Below are 19,809 nucleotides of genomic sequence, written 5' to 3' on the forward strand. Positions count from 1 at the left end.
CTTCATTCTGTGGTCTTCATAAGGCATGAAAGATAAGCGGTGATCCAAATTTGAATAAAATACTACACTGCATTTTGTTCTAAATCTGTATGTCCAGTTTATTTTCAGTAGTATTTCTCTCTGCTTGGTGTATGTACGGGATAGATAATTAGAAAACTGCATTGTCATCAATGGCATTCCTGTTCATAATCTTCTTACTGGTGTCTGCCATTATATTCGAAAGCTTCTTCCCTCATCAGTTCTGGAATGTGATAGCAATAGACTGTACTGATTAAAGTTTTATAGTCACCAAATCAGATTAGCTGTTGAGTCACCTGACTAGGTAGGGCTAGTAGTCATGTGATGCAGCTCCCTGCTGTATTCATGCTGTGAGCTGAAACAAGGTAGTTTGCTTCTTTAGATGTTCCTAAGTATCTAACAGCATGGGTCAGGGATTATGATTGCAAAGAAGATGGCTTCATTTTCCTGATCTTTATACTAGCCGGGATGGGTTTGAAAGTCTAGTATCTTCAGCCAACAACTAGAAAGACTATTTAATCCTGGCAGTTCAGACACTGAAAGATTTGGTGTTGTCTTAATATGTAAAAATAATAATAATAATTAATAATAAGCTGACAAACCATTCAATTGAAAAATGCTTAGATTTGTGTTTCTGTAAGAGATACCAATACGATTTTCTTTGGAAAGCATTTGGATGCTCACTGTATGCTTCTCTGTGGGGATACTTGACAGCAATAATAATTTGGATCTATGCTGAATTTAAACAGCTTTTTAAAATTTAAAATGAATACATACATTGTGGGACATCATGTTTTATGCTATGTAACCATGCTCTATATCATATATTATAAAGAATAATTGTTGGCTGAATAAATGCAGAACTTGAAAACAGTGATTACTAAAATAACCATTGTAATTTCTGTACAAATATTAAATATGCAATATATTTGTGACTTTCAATCAAATGGTAGATCCATAAAAATGTACAGTATAGTACTTGATGCACGTGGAATACTTAAGGTCATAATGAAATATAAGCTGAACAGCACTGAGATACCATTGTGATAAGCGCCTTGGAAATTGGAAAAGTAATTGAAAGAAAATATCTTCAGTATATTTATTATAAGAAAAGATGAGATGTATAAATCTTAATTTTGTAAAGTTAATATGTATATAGTCTCAACGTATGACCACAAATGAGAAGGGTTTGAAAAAAACAAAGGAAAATGTTTGTGATGACATCTGGGCCTGATCCTGCAGTGTGCTCCATGCAGGGGTCTTCCCAGGTGAACCTCACTGAAGAATTAGGATCCAGAAATGAGAAAGGGCTTGATTTTCTCAATTGCTGAGTATCTACAACTCCATTTGCAGGTAATGAGGACCTGAGGCAGATAAAAATTGATTATTTAAAAACATAAGAATTAGATTTTTAAAATTAAATAAATTTCTCATTTTTAAAATAAACATATTTGAAATTGGCAACCTATGTTATGGCCTTAACTCCTTATCTATTAAAATAATTTAAACTAAATACAAAAATATTGTTAAGTAGACCATAGATGCTGCCAAGTTTTAAAGAAAGTCACTGAACTGGTAGAAATCACTGTCTTAGCACCTGAAACCAGAGTTTGTTGAAGTGCTTAACCAGATTTTGACAGCAATAACCTCTTCTGTAGTTACAGAGAGAATAATTTCTTCACTTCAGTTTATTCAACTAGTTCAGTTCAATGGCTAGGCTAAGAAACCAATTGGGAGTTGAAAAAGCAGGAAAACTTACTTTTCTTTTTCCCATCTATGATGAAAACTAGGTATGAAAAGATGAAATCTACTAGTTCCAATATATTGAAGGACATAGTACCAGAAGTAATCAGTTTAATTTACTAACTTTAACAAATGTTAGCTTGAAATGCAAAACATGTTTTAATCAACTTTTTTATAAACTTTTTTCATGTTTCTAGCATATTTAAGCGTGTTTTATTTAACAAAAAAGTGTGAATTTTAGTTAAATTTTCATCCAAATAAAGCTTGTCATAAATCACAAGTAAAAAATAAATAAACTAGTAAATAAGACATACATCATTCATCATTTTCTAAAACAATAAAAATGTCAAAGTTAAGAATCTGGATAAATGCTGTAAATGCTACATAATTGCTTAAATAAATGTGCATAGATACAGTGCATCCTGGTGAGAAAAAAGAAGCACCAAATTTAATGCATAGGCTATATTTAGTTGCAAATCAACACTTTTGAATGGTTACCAACCAGTGAGAATCATCCCTTCTTTAGGAAAATAACTAAAATGTACAAATGCAAAACAAGATTAAAATCAATTTATTTAAATCAAGGTTTCCTGTTTCTGATTTAAATCATGATTATAACTGGTGATTTACTGTAATTTGCTGGTGACTTTAATCATCCTGCAAGGAGCTCTGAGTGTTCAGCACTTTTAAAAACCAGGTCCATTATTTCTGATACATAAAACACATATTAATGTGGAATATAAATGAACCTTACAAAATTTTACTTGCCCAGAAGGAGTAAAATGTAGTCAGTTATTTCATCATCATCATCATCATCATCGTAATCATCATGGAAAGTGTGGGGAATAAATTTTGTGCATGAGCTGGTGAATTTTTGTGACAGTTTTGCCAAGATAATATTAATATATCTGAAAACCTTACGATGCAGTACCAAAAATGTCCATGGACTAAATGCTAATTTGTGTTGCGGGTGGCTTCATGTGTGAATATGAACACTTGGGGATGTTTTAAGATATGCAGGTAATATATAAATAATAACTAATATATGTATATCCATATAAATTTGTTTGGTTGTGATTAGTATATGTATTTCACTTTGCAATGAATTCCCCTAATGTAAAACAAAATACCCATTATATTTATTTTGGGATTTTATTTTAGACTGTCCGAATCATCAGATATCTCTTTTATAAATGTGTACAGGTAAGAACAATCAATACTTAAGTACAGTATCTAGTTGCTGCTGTATCTTCCCAGGTGTTTTCTGCTATTGGGCAGGTTAGGAATTGACACAGTTGAGGTTTTGAAGAAATTGGGCCCTAAGCGTTGTGTTTTGTTTTTTGCTTTTTGCTTTTCATGTTTTTACAGACTGAGTCTGTACTGATCATCTGTCTTTCCATTAAAAATCAGCCATCTCAACAAGTGCTGGAGTATGGACAGTACTAATAGAGTTCTTCAGCACTACAGCCAGCATTTTATTGGAAAGTGTGTTTTTGTTGGTCATCTCCAGGCCAGAGTGAGACCTGGATGCTGCCAAATACTTACGCTGCAGATCTGAGGGCTGCCCAGATCCTCACAAGTAATTGGTTGCTTATGATGTGATCACTTTCAAAACTTTTTTTCAGGTTCCTGGTTCTCATTGCTTGTTGAATTATTATTTTTTCTACAGAGATTCCCTGTGGAGAGCTGCCCATCTATTTTGCATTATCCAGAAACAAACAGTAATGCTTCAGATGGTGGTATAGCTCTACAGTAATTTCTAAATTAAAAAAAATCTGTATAACAAAAATCAATTGAAGAAGCAATCCACGGACACTTTAGTACAGGGTGGGCAAACTGCGGCCTGGGGGCCACGTCCGGCCCTTCAGACGTTTTAATCTGGCCCTTGAGCTCTCTCTGGGGAGCAGGGTCTGGGGCTTGCCCCACTCCACATGTGCCACGGCTCCGCATGGCTCCTGGAAGCAGAGGCATGTGGTCACTCAAGCTACTATGTGGAGGGGCAGCCAGGGGGCTCCGCATGTTGCCCTTGCCCCAAGTGCCACCCCCACAGCTCCTATTAGCTGGGAACTGTGGCCAATGGGAGCTGTAGGGGCAGCGCCCGTGGACAGGGCACCATGCAGAGCTGCTTGGCTGCACCTCCATGTAGGTGCCAGAGGGGAGACATGCCGCTGCTTCCGGGAGCTGCTTGAGGTAAGCGCCGGCCAAAGCCTGCACCCCTAACCCCCTCCTGCACCTCAACCCCCAGCCCTGATTCCCCTCCCACCCTCTGAATCTCTCGGTCCCAGCACAGAGCACCCTCTTGCACCCCCAACCCCTCATTCCCAGCCCCACCCCAGCTGGAGCACCCACCGTCCCCAGCCCGGGGCCCCTTCCTGCACCCTGAACTCCTCATTTCCAGCCCAACCCCAGAGCCCACACTCCCACCTGGAGCCCTCACCCCCTCCTGCCCCCCAACCCCCAATTTCATGAGCATTCATGGCCCACCACACAATTTCCATATCCAGATGTGGCCCTTGGGCCAAAAAGTTTGCCCACCCCCGCTTTAGTGAATATAGTACTGTGACCGACAGTAGGCTGCCTGAGTCCAGATTAAAGTTGCATGTAATTTTTTTTTAGAGAAGAACAGAAGTATTTTTCTCACAGCAATTTTGCCATCTGCTGAAGTTTCTCTTCTGCCAGATTGACATTTTCCTAAATAGGGATCTGATCCTGCACCCATTGAAGCCAGTGATGAATCTCCCACTGACTTCAGTGGTGCAGGATCCTATTGTTCATATACTAGATGTGGGAGTCCACCTTTCTGTTACCCAGTAGAATTGGTGCACTGTCTGTAAAATAAAAATTTTAGTTTCTAATATTTAATATGTTTTTACAATCAACTCCTATTAGATGTGGAATATGGAATCTGTATTGCCAGTGTCACAAATTGTTGTTTTTCAGCAGATTAATTTTCAATAGCAGGGTCTAACATGACAGTTTTAAATTGAGCAACATAAAATATATTAGCTGAGATGCAGGAAGTCCTCAGGTTGGAGTGGACTAGGTCAACTATGGTAATTAAGTGGAAATAGCTCAAAAGTAGATATTAAAATGTAGTTAGTCCAAATATTATTTATTTCTTCCAGCACAATGAATTTTGACCTTGTCATTATGGGTACTGTGAGAATTCCCTCCCCCCCCCATTATATAGTAATATGTATATTTCTTCTAGAGAGACAAGCAGTGATGCCCTAATAAAATGTTGATTCAGACTGGATAAGCTCAACAGTAGGGTAAACATGACTGTGAAAATCTTGGATTGGGAAGGCAAAGGTGTTGGTATGAAGTCAGACTGTTTATGGACTTGGGACAAAGTTGTTTGAGAACTATGTCTCATTGTTTAGAGATACGTTTGGTTTATGCACATGTGCAAGTAGTGACGAATACAAGGAAAGTTGTGGGCCTACAATATCCCATCAGATGTTTAAAATATGGATTCCCATAGATGTAGATGGCTAGACACATTATATTTCTTTGTCACAAGAAATAAAACAAATCTTATTCAGTGTGGTACAAAATCATGCAGCAAGTGCTAAGCCCAACCAAGTTGGACTGAGGGAAGCTACCAGCATATTTGTAGGATGTTATCTACTATCTGAACACATTATTTGGCACTTTGAGATGTCATCACCTTAGTAAGCCAGTAGCATCCAGATATTCAGTCGCCATCTGCATATTCAAATAGCTAAAAGAATAGGCTACCACCAGGCTTCATGATGGCCTGACCTTTTTAAATAGTTACTAGTCAAAAATGCAGTTTTCCATCAAGAACAGTTTCTATGGAGATTTTTGAGAAATTTGAGTAATGGGTGTGGTAGTGAAAATGGAGGCATATGCCAACATTATTTCATGCATGGATATGATCTCTTGTGGAGTTCCAGCAGCAGTCCTTGCAAATAGCACTGCTAGCCCTCTGCCAGCAGCTACAGCTGAGTATTATGCCTTGTTTGTGTTTTAACCAATGTCCATACTTGTGGTACAAGTCACATTTGAGTCACACATACTGTTTCTGTAGGGCTTCTGATTTTTGGTTTTAACTGATAAACGGATATAACAGCTCTGATACAAAACTTTAAATCATTGTTTAACTATAATAGCTTGGTGGCAGAGCAATTTAGGATTGTTAATCTTTATATGTCGGTGTATAGATGAAAAGTGATTTATAAAAATCATTGTTCCTATATATGTTAAATTACATACCATATTGAGATTCTTACATACAAATTTATATTTATAACCAAAGGATTATCCTTTAAAGAACTAATATTTCTAAAAGGTTTGGGCAAACAATGTATTTAAAGAGTTATATCTGAAAAGTGATAATTGCTCTGTGCCTTCTCCCATGCTGGCCCCTCTGCACTGAATGCAAGGTCTGAGCAGGTCCACAACATCCCTACCCCTCTCCACATTCAAATCCCTTATGAAGATTTGAATAAAAGTTTAGGCCTGGCAGATCTGCTCGGGAATGGCAGTCCATGAATTGAGATGGCGTGGAAGAAAAGACAGAGCAATTATAGATTTCTTTGATTAAACTTTTTAAATATAGTAATTCTTGTAAGCTTTATTGTTTGGTTATAAGTCTATATTTGTATAAGGAGCTTGGTGAGATATGTACTATAGCAATTCTTGGCACTTGTCTATCACTTTTCATCTTCAAGATACTTTACAAAGATAAATAAGCACAACAAGCTTGTGACGTAAGTAAGTAAATATTATTTCATTTTTAAAGATGGGTTTACTGAAACAGGTTCTGATGTAGCAGCTTGCCTCACGCTCACAGAAGTAGCCATGTCAGAGCTGGGAGAATTCAGGAGTTCCTGTGTACTGATGGCTAGATTGTTACCTCTCTTTTCAGATGGGACAGGTGATGTGATTGGAAAAACTTGCTTAACTTGTATACTGGCAACCACAAAATGTCATCAAAGGTCCTTCATTTGTTTTTTATCTGTTTGCCTTTTTGTTGTAGTGGGGCACTTCTTTTCAGCACTGGAGGGATAAATTCTTATTTGTCTAAAACTTTGCAAACACTTCATTCTGAGATCATCATATTTTCCGTACTTGCATTCCCTCTTTGAAAGGGAGATTATGTTTATAAGGACCATTTTCTGATCAAGAGGAGAAAGGCAATGACCTGCCCTCAGACAGATTTTTGTATTGTTATGAAAATCGTTTGGCAGAAGTTCTTGAGCAACAAGCTTCCATCATCCCTCCTTGATGAACTGAGGCTCCAGCAGACTTGGAAGTAAGAGGCAGCTTCTGGACTTGACATTTTTATGCTGTTGCCAGACCACTGGGCCTATTCTGCAAACCAGATTTTTAACATCTTGGGCATAAAAGACATTACATTCAGAAACAATAAACCCCTGTAGGGGGATTGTAGACCCCTCTGGCATGTACACAGTTTGTTTTTAGAGTTGTTTTTTTCTAAATGGTCTGTTTGTTTGTTTTTTCAGGCAAAGTTACTAAATTAAATGAATTACGGTAACCTTTTTTCAGGCTCCAACAGCCATACATGTGATATGTTTTCATTTGGTTTTTACAAATTCAAGGGGTAAATAGGTTTAAAATAAAGTTCAGAATATCCTAAGTTCAAGAGGCCTGAGGGAGCGAATGCCTACTCCATTTTTATTAGACAACCTGTGTTTGGCTGTATAATATATACTTTATACTTCAGGCTGTTTAAAAAATTCTCCTGTAGTATTTCAGCTTTTCCTTTATGGTCCCATCCTAGATTTTTGTGAAGTCTCCATGTTAAATATGACATGCAGAGCCCTATCGATGTACAGTTCCTCTCAATTTGTAATTGGGTTAGTGGTGTAGTGGCTGGTGAACTGGGAATGTGCACGTGGGATCCTTAGATGGGCAGAAATCTTACGCAGCCAACCACTACTCTTCCTCCTCCCTAAAAAAGATTTTAAAAGTATAATTTATTGTGAGCATAAAATATAGCAAGCTAAATAGTCCACTTTGGAGCAATCCATGATTGTAAACTCGGAAGAGACAAGATAATCACTGACACATTTCTGTACTTTATACAAGGCTGGTTGTATCCTACTGTGAATATGACACTAGTATAGTGTAACACTAGAATAGTGTTAGTACTATTCTGTATGTAAAAATTGCAGCGAAGGATGTATATAAGATTAAAGGTATAAGTGTTTTGCAGTAATAGGATGTCTAATATTGCATGTATTAACTATTTGACATAACTTGAATTTTGGAATTTGAGTAATTTCCTACAGTAAAATACAAGCACATATCTTGCAAGCTGCTAAGTGTTCTCCTTTTCCACTGAAATGTATAAGAGTTGCGGGTACTCAGCACCTTGCAGAGCAGGACCCTTCTAATCATTGTGCTAAATTTTGAGAAAGGTGCCTGTACCGCATTTGATTCACTAAGTAGTCAGTTTTCTCACCTATTATTGTGTCAGCTGCATTTTTTACTTGAAAAACATCAAATTAAATAATAGTTTATGCTGGCTTTTATTTTAGTTCATGCATTTAAAAACTGAAACTCAGATAAAAAGAGAGTTTCAAAATAAATTCAGTATATTATTTATGAGTGGAGCAACACATTAGCATTGAGTTCACAATAGATCATATCGCTTTTATTCCATCTTACAAGCTTAGCAGCACAAACAGAATAATCAACATATTATTTGGCTGTCATCTGCTGAACAGAAACCAGAGATCACAAGGAGGTTTTCCCTAGCTGCAGTGATGGCCTTTTTGTTCCAAGTCCCCATCTGGGAGGGCCATGGTGTGTTATCATATGGAACGCGGGGTTTTCTGTAATCTGCTTAGCTGCACTGCAGTTTGAATCTTCATTCCATGTTTGTGTAATTTATAATTTTAATGAGACCATGGCTCTTGTGGGCTTTGAAATATATTAAAAGCTCTTTTGTGCATATGCTTTTGTTCTTGCTTAATAGGCTCAGTGTATTTAAAACTGATGAATTTTTATTCATAGATTTCGATGTCTGGGGATTAACTTAGACTGAATATCATTGCACTCATCTATTGATGTTTGGAAAGTACTTTTTTTTAATACCTGTATCCATAAGTAGAGAAGAACTTACAGAATTTGAGTTTATATAATAAAAAACAGAAATAACACTATTATGAAAATTTGCAGCCACGTGATAAAATATTGTTTTTAATTCTTTCTTCTTATATAAACACAAAGCAGTTAAGTGTGGCATTTATTGTAAAAGTTGCACTATGAAGAATTAATTGCATGATCAGAATCCATGAACATATGTCTGTTTTTATATATTGAAAGCTTAATAGCAAAAAAGGCTCTTTGGGAAAGCTGTTAAAGTTTATGTAGGAAAGTAGCAGTATTGTATGCTTTATTTGCATCCATCTTGTTATTTAGGTTACTTTTTGCAGATAAAATGCAAATATTTTGATCACAGTGGGGCTTAGTGTAAAAAGTCGGGATGGGGGTGGGGAATAATAGGCGCCTATATAAGAAAAAGCCCCTAAAATCGGGACTGTCCCTATAAAATCGAGACATCTGGTCATCATGGGGCTAGAATTTCACCCTTCATTTTACCTGTTAGCATTTGGCTTTTTATAGCAAGAATATACATTTTTGCTTTATTAAATGAAACTATAGTTAACTGAGAAAAACACAGGTAAAGAACATTAAAGAGTCATTCATTAAGTCCCTGTTGCTATACCCCAATATTTCATTTTGAGATTCCTATATTTTTCAGGAAATGCTGAGGTCAGTCTTGTCTATGTTTGATTTGATTTTAAAACTATGTTTAGTAGCCACTCCCAACTTAGCACTCATTTACTCCTCATCTTAATATTTTTAATTTTGTTTTTAAATGTAGAGTACATTAAAGTTCTGAACCACCTCACTCCACTGATGATTTTAGTCAGGCCAGTGTTTGAGCTAAAACTAAATCTGCTAAAGCACTCAAAGTTTCTTCTATCCAGTTGGTTTTCGTGATGGTGACTATGAAGTATTGTGTTTTAGTCCAATGGGGAGAATAAATCCAGGGTGAAATTTTCAAAAGTACCTAACGCTGAGTGTCTTAGGCCCTTTGAAGTCTATGATTTAGGTTCCATAGTCCCATAGACTTTCTAGGGCCTAAGTCACTTTTGAAAAATGGGGCTTAGGGGCCTAAGTCACTTAGATGCCTTTAAAATTTTTACCCTAAATACTCTCTCTCACCTCTAGAAAGTGCACTTACTGAAAGCTGGACTAGAGATACGGTAATTACAGTAGTAGGGTAGGTAGTTGAAACTTGCCACTGTGTGACCATAATATGCTATCTTAGTCTTTATACAAATGGAGGCCTTCAGTAATGTCATTGGGGAATGGGCCACATTGTTTGTTTCCCAGCATCTTTAGGGTCCTTAGCCTGACATTTTGCAGTTTACTTCTAAGCAAATAGTTCAGTAGCACTGAGCTCCCTAACTTGCCATGAATGATCAGACCTCTGGTCAATCAAGTGAATACCCTATCTTCAACACAGTCCAATATATAGTATTATGGAGGGAGACACAATCTCTGGAATATACATAGTCATTAGTGCAATGCTGTATGTGGTGGAGTGGGGTTGTTTGGGGATCCTATTTTACCCCTAGAAGGCAGTCAATGAGAATTGTTCTAAATACTGAAATCTTAATATGATGATGCAAGGTTTGTAAGATCAGATCCATTCTCATGTGAGCCAGTAGTCCTTATTCATATGGGTAGTTCCATCCACTCCAAAGGATTGCTTTAAATGAGTAAGGGCTTGCAGGGTTAGACTTCTTGAAGTCACCTGAGGATGGAGTTGTGCTGCAAGGAAGGGTGAAAGAGTTGATGAAGAGTAACAGACAGCAAATCCAACAAGATCTGCAAGTTTTGAGGGCTGAACCCTGTATGCATCTGGATTTGAAATACAGTAGAGTCAAACCATGTCCCCTACCTCATTGGAAAGACCTGTTGAAAACTTAATGAAGAGAATATCAGTTTTCCATCCCTTGGTCTTCTCTAGTGGGCTCTTCTGTGAGAGAGGACTGCCTGCTCATTATTTTGTAATCTTGCTTACTAAAGAAATCAGTGGAATGGGAGAAAAATCCATTTCTCTCTCTTATTCTTGGAAGGAGTAACTAAACAGTACAGCTCTTCTATGTAACAAGGTATTCTAGGTGTTCTCTTTAATTTGATGAGTGATAAGTTTTAAAAAAAGTATCCATATTTTATATAGGACATATTTTCCTATTAAATGTGATGCACTACTTTCAGTTTTCCCAGCTCTTCTTGATCATGTAACATTAGGATCTCCTACAGGAACCTGAGTATGAAAAAGAGTTTTTACACAAATTAAAATGATAGCCAGAATGTGGATAAACACTTGACCTGAATGTACCGTAATTAATAGTTAAATTTTCCTTCTGTTTTCGTTAATGAACCTACATTTTAAAAAAAGTCTAGTGTAACTTTTGTGAAAAATCACTGATGTGAGTTGTGATGTTACACTATACCTGGCCTACACACCTAAAGCTTAGGTCAACCTAGCTACATCCCTCTGAATAATTCACACCCTTAAGAGATGTAGTTAAGCTGACCTAAGCCCTGTTATAGATACCATTGACATAGCTCTAGGGAGTAGAACAGAAAAACACTCGTTGCTGGAGTAAGTATCTACACTACAAGAACTACAGCAGCATAGTTACAGCGTTGCAGTTGTGCCACTGTAGTGCCTGTAGTATAGACATACCCTGAGAAGAAAGATGGGTAGCATTCTTTGTATTCAGGAATATTTGATAATTTATCTCAATCAATAAGTAGTGTATGATTCATTTACAATAGAAGGAGAATATATAGATTTTTTTGAATCATAAAAATATGATCAAACATTTGTACTGTAATCCATAAAGCCTGTTTTAGGGAAATTATATTTAATTTAACTGTGTTTTATTGGCTGCTGCTTTATGTGCTTTCTGTATTTAAAGTATTGGCACAAAATGTTAAACATTTGTTTTACATAATGCCATTGGTTATAGGGAGATGTTGATTTCCTAATTTTATTGTGTACATAGGCAATTGTAATCCAAGATTATAGCAAACAAGATGTTAATTTCTAGACATAATCTATGTAGTTTTCACTTAGAGTGTGACAGTTACAGAAGCAAAGAATAAAAAGGGAATAACATTTGTGCTATCCTCACAGGAGCTGTCAATAAAAGATGTAATAGGGGATTTAGGAATCTGGAAATGGCCAACTAATTTATGTGAATCTATTTTATTTCAGCTAGAAAGACCAAGCTCTGTTTCGTCTGTACTGCATATTGCAGAGCACAGGCTGTCTATAGAAAACCAGGCGGCTGCATATGGATAGTCCCTTGATATCATTCACTTGCTGTGTAATCTTATTATGCAAAGTTCTAATCTTCACCTAGAATGAATGCCTCTGGGTCAGAATATAGTCATATCAGGGTTTTTGAGGTCATGTTTTGTGATCCTTAGCTTATTCTTCTAAGTAGGGTTGGGATTTAAAGGGTATTCCCCAGACACTAGCAGAGATAGACAGCAGAACCTGCTGCCTTTTTGGAAGACAAGACCAACATGAGGTCCCTGGTAGGATTAAACTTGATTTGTAGCTGTAGGATTTTTTAACAGATGTATTATTGGACAGGGAATAGGGGGCCACCAGCACAGCGAAATTGGATCACAATTGGCATTCTCAGGGAGTCCGCTGGCTGCTAAAACAGCAGCTGCATGTGGATTTGACTTCTTTCAGGTGAAGCGACTTCCAGTCATTTGGAAAGGATGGGATGAAAAGGAACCTTGGTGATAATTTTGATGTCTGCAAGATTTAGTACCAATGTAATGGGATTATCGGTAACACCTTCACTGCAGAAAAAGCCACCTGGTGTTATAACTGGCAGCAACTGAGAACTAATCCTTTCCCATCTCTTGGATGTCATTCATGAAGCTCAAAGTGATTTCTTTCCTGCTAGCTGTGATTAATTTTATAAACAAAAAAGACAGGTGACAAAGGCATAGAATATGTAAGAAAAATGAGCAGAAGATATTAGTAATTGCATTTTGTTTTCTTTGCTGCAGAATATAAACTATGCTGTTCTTATAAAATATTTATTGTGTAGAATACAATTTAATATGGATGTGTAACTTTTTCCATCAACCTCTTTTTTTTCTTAAAAACTAAGAGTCAGAGTTCTGCAATAAGTACATAGCAATATCTGGAATTAGTCATAAAATATTAACAGTATTTTATGCTAATATTTATGTGATAAGGATGTTTATACAGCAAATGCATTAAGCTGTCAATGGGTCTCTGTCTTGAATGTTTAAATAAATTTGGTTTTAATCATGAATATTGCTTTTATGTTTACATCTGCTGTAGTTGCCTGCTTTCAAGACAATGTATTGAAATGAACTATTTGACTAATATGGCACCTGAAGATGCTAAGATATTAATCTTTTTATAATTAATAAAATGCTATTTAAGTGTGCTGATGAATGATTTTTTCCAGGGAAATGTACATTATGTGATCTTACTAATGTGCAAGAGCACAACAATAGTAGTGTTAGTGCCACCGTTTTATTTTAAAGAAGTTAATGAACCATAAGTTTTTGTAGTTGATTGGACTATGCCGTAAATGTATCGTATACAAATGAAATAAGATTTCATTGAAGTCTTACTGTTTAAACTGAAAAATTTGTTTGGGGATTTTAATTATTTTGATATTCATTAATTAATATACTACTGACTAAAATAGTGAAGGGAACTCTCTGAAATTATCCCATTAATTGTAAAAACCTATGTATAACTATGTCTGAACTATATTACCACTGTTGTGACATAAATTATCTTAAATACTTATAGCAGTTAAGTGATTTTTGCATCTTTGTAAAGAATATCCTATATCCTGAATATTTCACTATAATTCACTGTTCCTCTCTTACACTGTATGTGAAATAGGAGTAATAATCTCTCTCTTCTTCCGGGGGGTAGTGGAGTGAGACTTTACTTAAATCTTGTGAAGTGCAGAGAATTATTAAGGCCAGTCAGTAAAAGAACTGGGAACAGAACTTGTGACCTCTTGGCTTGCTGTACATTTCCCTTGGTTGGGGGCAATTTTACAATGGCTGTTGCAGCAGTAGGTAGAGCAATTGCCATTTTTCCAGATTCTTTATTTCCTTGAAAACTTTAGAAAGTGTTGCTGGTCAATTCAGAGTTAGCCAGGGGATGATGGAGTTCAGTAGGTATGTTCTTTACAAGCTTTGAGAATAAATTTATGGCATGTGCTTGGTATGGTACACTACCAAGTATGTAATAGCTTGGTGAAATAAAAACAAGTTTCTTCTCAGATCAGAGAAGTGACACTTGTGATTTTTAATTATTGGAAGTTGCTAGCCCAGCCAGTAGCCCCACAGAAGAACTTTGTGTTTCTGTGCAAGAGACCCACGTTTTCTTAATGAGAAGTCTTTCTCTACCAGTCCCTTTTGAAAATAAATTCTACATCATTTATCAATCAGGAAGGGGGCACAACACATTGGCTCTTTTTTACTCTCCTGCTTTTGCTCTTATCACTATTGTGTGCTTCTGTTTCCCACAGTGTTAAAGTTAAATATTTTTATATTTAATGTAGTGCAACCAAAAATTCTTTAATTTATAAAATTAAGATTTACCTGTTGTTTATTGTGGACCATCCACAAGTGGCTGAGGTCTTTCTGCTGTATTAATATAATCATATATTAACATGATGTTTCAGAATTAGATCAGTCTGATAACACTGGGGTATTTTTGTTAGGCTTTTATGATGACTTCTGGCTGAGGCAGCCTCTCTAGCAATTATTGTAGGAGATAAATATTGCTATTGCAACTTTTGCTAGAAATGTTGTGGTTATTAATTCACACTTGTCATATGACTCTAATCGATTTGCCACCACTCAGTCTTCCTTTTATCACCTTAAAAACATTTCTAGGCTAACAGCCTTTCTCTCTATGGAATCAAGGCTTTAGTACATACTTTTAAATATTCTAGGTTGATTAAAGCCAAGTCACCTTTCTGGGTCTCCAGAATGACTCTTAATAAAATTGCAATTAGTTCAAAATGGAGTTGTTCAAGTATCAGTTTATATAAGGTCTTCGGCTCATACTGTGTTCCAGACATTACATGCACCAAATTAGGCAAATTATTAATGTTAAGATTTTGCTTGATGATCTACAAGGTTTATCATGATTTGATTCCTTTATAAATTAGAGAATTTCTACCCTTTTATACACTGTCTTAGCCACTAGTTGTGAAAAAGTTTTTGTTGGTAATTTCACCATATGACTGAAATCTTTTTGGTTACATTCTGTTCCACTGTTGTGAATTTTTTTACGTGGCTAAATTAAGTATACTAAATCATTGCTCATTTAAGTTTACCATGATGGTGATCTTTGATATGAAAGGTGTTAAACAAATGCTTTTGGAATAAGAAACTACAAGAAAAAAATTGTCAGAAATATTTTTGTAGACGTTATTCTGCTTTTTATGTATCTTTACAGGTAAATACTAAATACAAAGCAAATCTAGGCTTTAGTTCTATCTTTATTCAAGTAAAACTCCCATTTATTTCTATGGGAGTTTTGCTCAAATAAAATACAAAGTGTTTAACCCTATGTTAATGTAATCCTAAATTTCCCCATTTAAAATTAAGTGTCATAAAATACAGAAGTGAAGATTTATACATCAGTATTAACTAAGCCCGAATGCAGATAGATAATATTTTTTTTTCTTTATTTTATCAAACATGGAGCAGAGGGAGAGAAATACTGGCCTGATTGAGTCAATGGTAAAACTCCCATTGTCTTTAAAGGGCCAGGATTTCATCCAAAATGTGGAGTTTTGTTGAGTTAATGTTCCTGTAGAAGCCTCTATTTCTTGTTTGTTTGTTTTAAATAAATTTACCTGTGGAACTTTCATGCTGTATTAACTTAATATTTTTAAATCTGTTTCCTTGATAATTTTGGGAAGAGTGGGGTGGGAAAGAAATGTACATGTTATCGTAATTACATTTCAGTGTTTCTAATTAGGCTTAAAAGTTGTTTGACTAGAATTTTCTTGAAAGGCTGGGTCAACAGAGCAGCAGAATATCTGTTTAAATAGCATTGTCTGTATTTTGGTAAACTAGAATTATAGAAATTTAAGGTGTTAATCATAATAGGCTTTCTTATTTACTTAAATAGGAACTCTGGAAAACTTAGAATTTAGATAATACTGTATTGAACAATGCACCAAAAATATGGACACACCCCAAAACTTCAGGATTCTCAATTTTTTTCATATCCACAATTTTATTATTTTCCTGGTGTCTAAATAAAGCCTCTATTAACAAGTGTGGGGTGCTTTTTTCCAGTGAGACTGATGCATTCTCCCTCATATTAGGTCTGGTCAGGGAAACCCTTACTCATGTGAATGGTCCTTCTGGGTATATGTACACTGCAAAAAACAAAAACAAAACTGTGGCAGTGAGTCTCAGAGCCTAGGCTTACAGACTTGGGGTTGCACTACGGTACTGAAAGTAACAGCGTAGGCATTCACACTTGGACTGGAGCTCAGAATCTGAGATCTGTCCCCCTTGCTAGGTTTCAGAGTCTATAGACCCAGGATCTGAGACCTGCTGCCACCAGTGGTATTTTGCAGTGCAGTGTACCCACTGAAGTCACCTTTAAAGGACAGATTGACCACTGCATTACTGCAATTTTCTGCCAGTATAACTCCTGTGGTGAACTGGGCTATAAATCTTTGTCATTGCTAACAAAAACAATTCTCTTTGTGGTTGTGAAGTGTTCCTTATTAAAACTAAAATGTAATACCAGCATATGAAAAAGAACTGTGGTTAAGACACAATCTTTTTATTTGATTAAAATATCACATCAGTATTATGTTAATATACTATCATAATCTTACAGACTGCTTTTAAAACATAAAATCAGACCCATTCCCTGTTTCAAAGAGCTTACAGTCTAAAGTTCTGAACTCTTGTTTTGACTTCAGATCTGAGGGCACCAATTACTTCTCAAGAGATATTCAGCACCTTGTAGGACAGAGCCCTAAGAAGTTACACAAGACACAGATGTCCTTTAGTAAGGTGGTAGAAAATATTTCATGGTAGCCAACATAAAGTTCATTTTAGCTGAGAAATAAGCATTTTATAGTGAAAGTTAGCTGTTAGGTCCTGATTCAATAAAGAATTGAATTTAAGCATGTGCTTAAATGCTTTGCTGGATTGTGAAAAATACCACTTATAACACACCACTAATTTTAATAAAGTGAATAAATATATCCCAGGGATCTCAAACTCAAATCACCACGAGGGCCCGATGAGGACTAGTACATTGGCCCGAGGTCCGCATCACTGAAATCTTTTCATACAATGATAGAAAAGTGTAGTCAAACATGAAGAAAAGGAGAGTAATATAGAAGAGTAATATAGTATGCTATTAAAAGTCAAAGTAGTAACTTTTTAAAAACTGTAATGTGAAGAGGGGTTTTAATAAAATATAAACACCTGTAACTATTCCTTATGTGGTCAGTAACACTGATGATGATATAACAGTCTGTCAACATAGCTGTAATGACAGGAACTTTTTAAAGTAACTATTCATACAAAATTATGTTGCCACTTTTAACAAACATTCTTCCCAACTACTCATAGCAAAGAATCATACATGCTGAACTTCATACCTCAGACTGCTTGTCTAGTCCATGAGGCCCCACCCCTTCCCCGCCCCCATCCCAAATCCCGTCCCTGCCTCTTCTCTTCCTCCTCCCCTGAGTGCGCCGCATCCCCGCTCCTCCCCCCTCCCTCTTGGAAAGTCCTAAGTGCTGCCAAACAGCTGTTTGGTGGCAGGAAGCACTGGGAGGTAGGCAGAGGAGCGGGGACGTGGTACGCTGGGGAGGAGAGGGGGCGGGGGGCGAGGGGAGCTTGGCTGCTGGTGGAGTCAGCAGCTATGGTGGGCTGCAGGAAATAACTCCGTGGGCTGCATGCGGCCCGTGGGCCGTGTGTTTGAGACCCCTGATATATTCCCTCTCTGATACAGTGGTACTCTCTTACCTCCTAAATTCATTCTATGTGGTGGATGCCACCTATATGGATAACTGGTGAGTCCTCATCTAGTAATCCAAGTGACAGCCAATCCAGAAGGAGAGATTTTATGCCCAGTACCACCACCTCCTCTCCTGACTTGCAGGCTTCTCCAGTTCTCACTGAAAGAAGATGGTTTGTCTCTGCTGAGGCACCATCTTACATCCAGGTCTCAATAGAGCTTCTGAACATGGACCAGAGTAGAACAAAACAAAAACTCCTTCCCAGAAAAATGATAGCTGAAACTGCCCTTTCTATGTGCTTCTCCTCTGCAGTCTTTGGCAGTGAGTCCATTCTACCCCAGACATAAAACAAGAAATACTGTATTCTCAAATCTTTTAGCTGGGGTAGTATGTGAAAAGAGAGCTGGTCTTTAGCTTATGCAGAACTCAAATCACTAAGGCTTTTTAGATCAGAACCAATACTTTGAATTGCATCATGGCTGCCTCTTGGGTCAGATGTAATATGTTCCCTGTGGGCTGCCACTTCTGCACCAGCTGAAGTTTACAAATGGTTTTCAGGTGTAGCCCCCAATAAAGTGCTTTGCTGAAGTCCAGTATTCAGGCGAGAGAGGCAAAAAATAACTGTGCCAAGTTCCACATCTAAACGGAATGATCACAACCTTCCAGTTAAGTACAGATAGAAAGTATACTTTTAACCAGTGGTATCTAGACAGCCAGCAAGAAACTTTAGCTGCAATCTTGTGTAACAAAAGCCGCAGGCCAGGGAGCAGAAATTCTCTGCCATTTCCAGCTATTACTTCCCCATGCCTAACCAGCTTTCCCTTATTTCAGCTTCCCACTAGTTCTCATCCCGACCATTTCAGTTATATGCTGGGCATATCAGTCAACTGCACTTTCTTCATCGAGTGAAATAGTCATAGAGCTGTGTATTATCCATGCACTGTTGGGATTATAGCTCAAACAGCACACTATTCGAAACCACAAGTGCTGTTCATCTCAGTGAGTTAATATTTCCATTATTTCTAATAATTTGCTCTTTGTCTTCTCATTAATTTGGAAATATTACATATGGCTTCCTTTTTAAAAATAGAACACATTGAGCAAATACAGCATGTTTTTTTTTTTTTAAAGTTTATTGACTAATTATGTACCTTTTATTAATATCCTTTAGGGCCAGCTGCACAACAGTAACACTGTGCTATGCTTCGAGATGTCATGGGAAAAACCTTTCGACTTCTGGGGTATACCATTCAGTATGGATGCATAGCACACTGTGCCTTTGAGTACCTTGGAGGAATTGTTGTGGTAATTTATGTTTTCATGCTAATAAGGATAATGGGTTTAATCAGAACTTTATTATAATAGTGAAAAGTTTTAGTAGTATCAGCATTTTAACATCATACTTCATTTCTGCGGATACAGCTTCTAAGTCTATTAGTGTCCAGTTTTGTTTGTTTGGTTTTTGTTTTGGATTAACTGAACAACCACTTCCTGGCTGCAGGAGTTGGCCTCATTACAGGCCTAATATTGCAAAGTACTTAGCTCCTCAAGTTCTACTGAAGCCAATGACAGTTAAAGGCATTGAGCACCTTGCAGAAAGTTGGGACCACAAATAGCTCTTTAAAAAAGCATTTTTTCCCAGTCCTGCTCTTAGCGCTACCAGCACTAAACCTAGTAAACCTGGCACCCCAGAAATTGGTGGGAGTTGATATTGTAGAGCTACTGTCACAACTTCATTGCCACTCCCTCTCATAATGGCCGAGGAAAGGATCAAGGCGGGAGGACCCTGCAGATTCTCCCCACAACTTCCTGATGATCCTTGGCTGCTGTAATGGCCTTTTGGGATTGTTGGCAGCTGGTGCAGTATAGAGCAATCTTTCTGGAGATCAGAGTAGACTGATGCACAATGTATTGATATTTCCATAACACTTATGTT

The 19,809-nt window shown here is 37.0% G+C and overlaps 1 protein-coding gene across 9 annotated transcripts in view; it reads left to right on the top strand.

Moving 5' to 3' along the window:
* The window catches only part of IMMP1L (inner mitochondrial membrane peptidase subunit 1), a 71,745-nt gene that overhangs the window by 20,978 nt on the left and 30,958 nt on the right, over positions 1-19,809 (top strand). For 5 of the 9 annotated variants that reach the window (XM_054025949.1, XM_054025945.1, XM_054025943.1 and 2 more), the window contains 2 exons: positions 18,705-18,872; positions 19,045-19,178. In XM_054025949.1, coding sequence (XP_053881924.1) covers positions 19,074-19,178 — 105 coding nt within the window. In that variant the 5' untranslated portion in view covers positions 18,705-18,872; positions 19,045-19,073. Of the gene's footprint in view, positions 1-2,922; positions 2,965-18,704; positions 18,873-19,044; positions 19,179-19,809 lie in introns of all 9 variants that reach the window. The other 4 variants (XM_054025944.1, XM_054025946.1, XM_054025947.1 and 1 more) reach the window with 3 other exon arrangements.

This window comes from Malaclemys terrapin, chromosome 4, assembly GCF_027887155.1.
Source record: "Malaclemys terrapin pileata isolate rMalTer1 chromosome 4, rMalTer1.hap1, whole genome shotgun sequence".
Classification (NCBI taxonomy): Eukaryota; Metazoa; Chordata; order Testudines; family Emydidae; genus Malaclemys; species Malaclemys terrapin.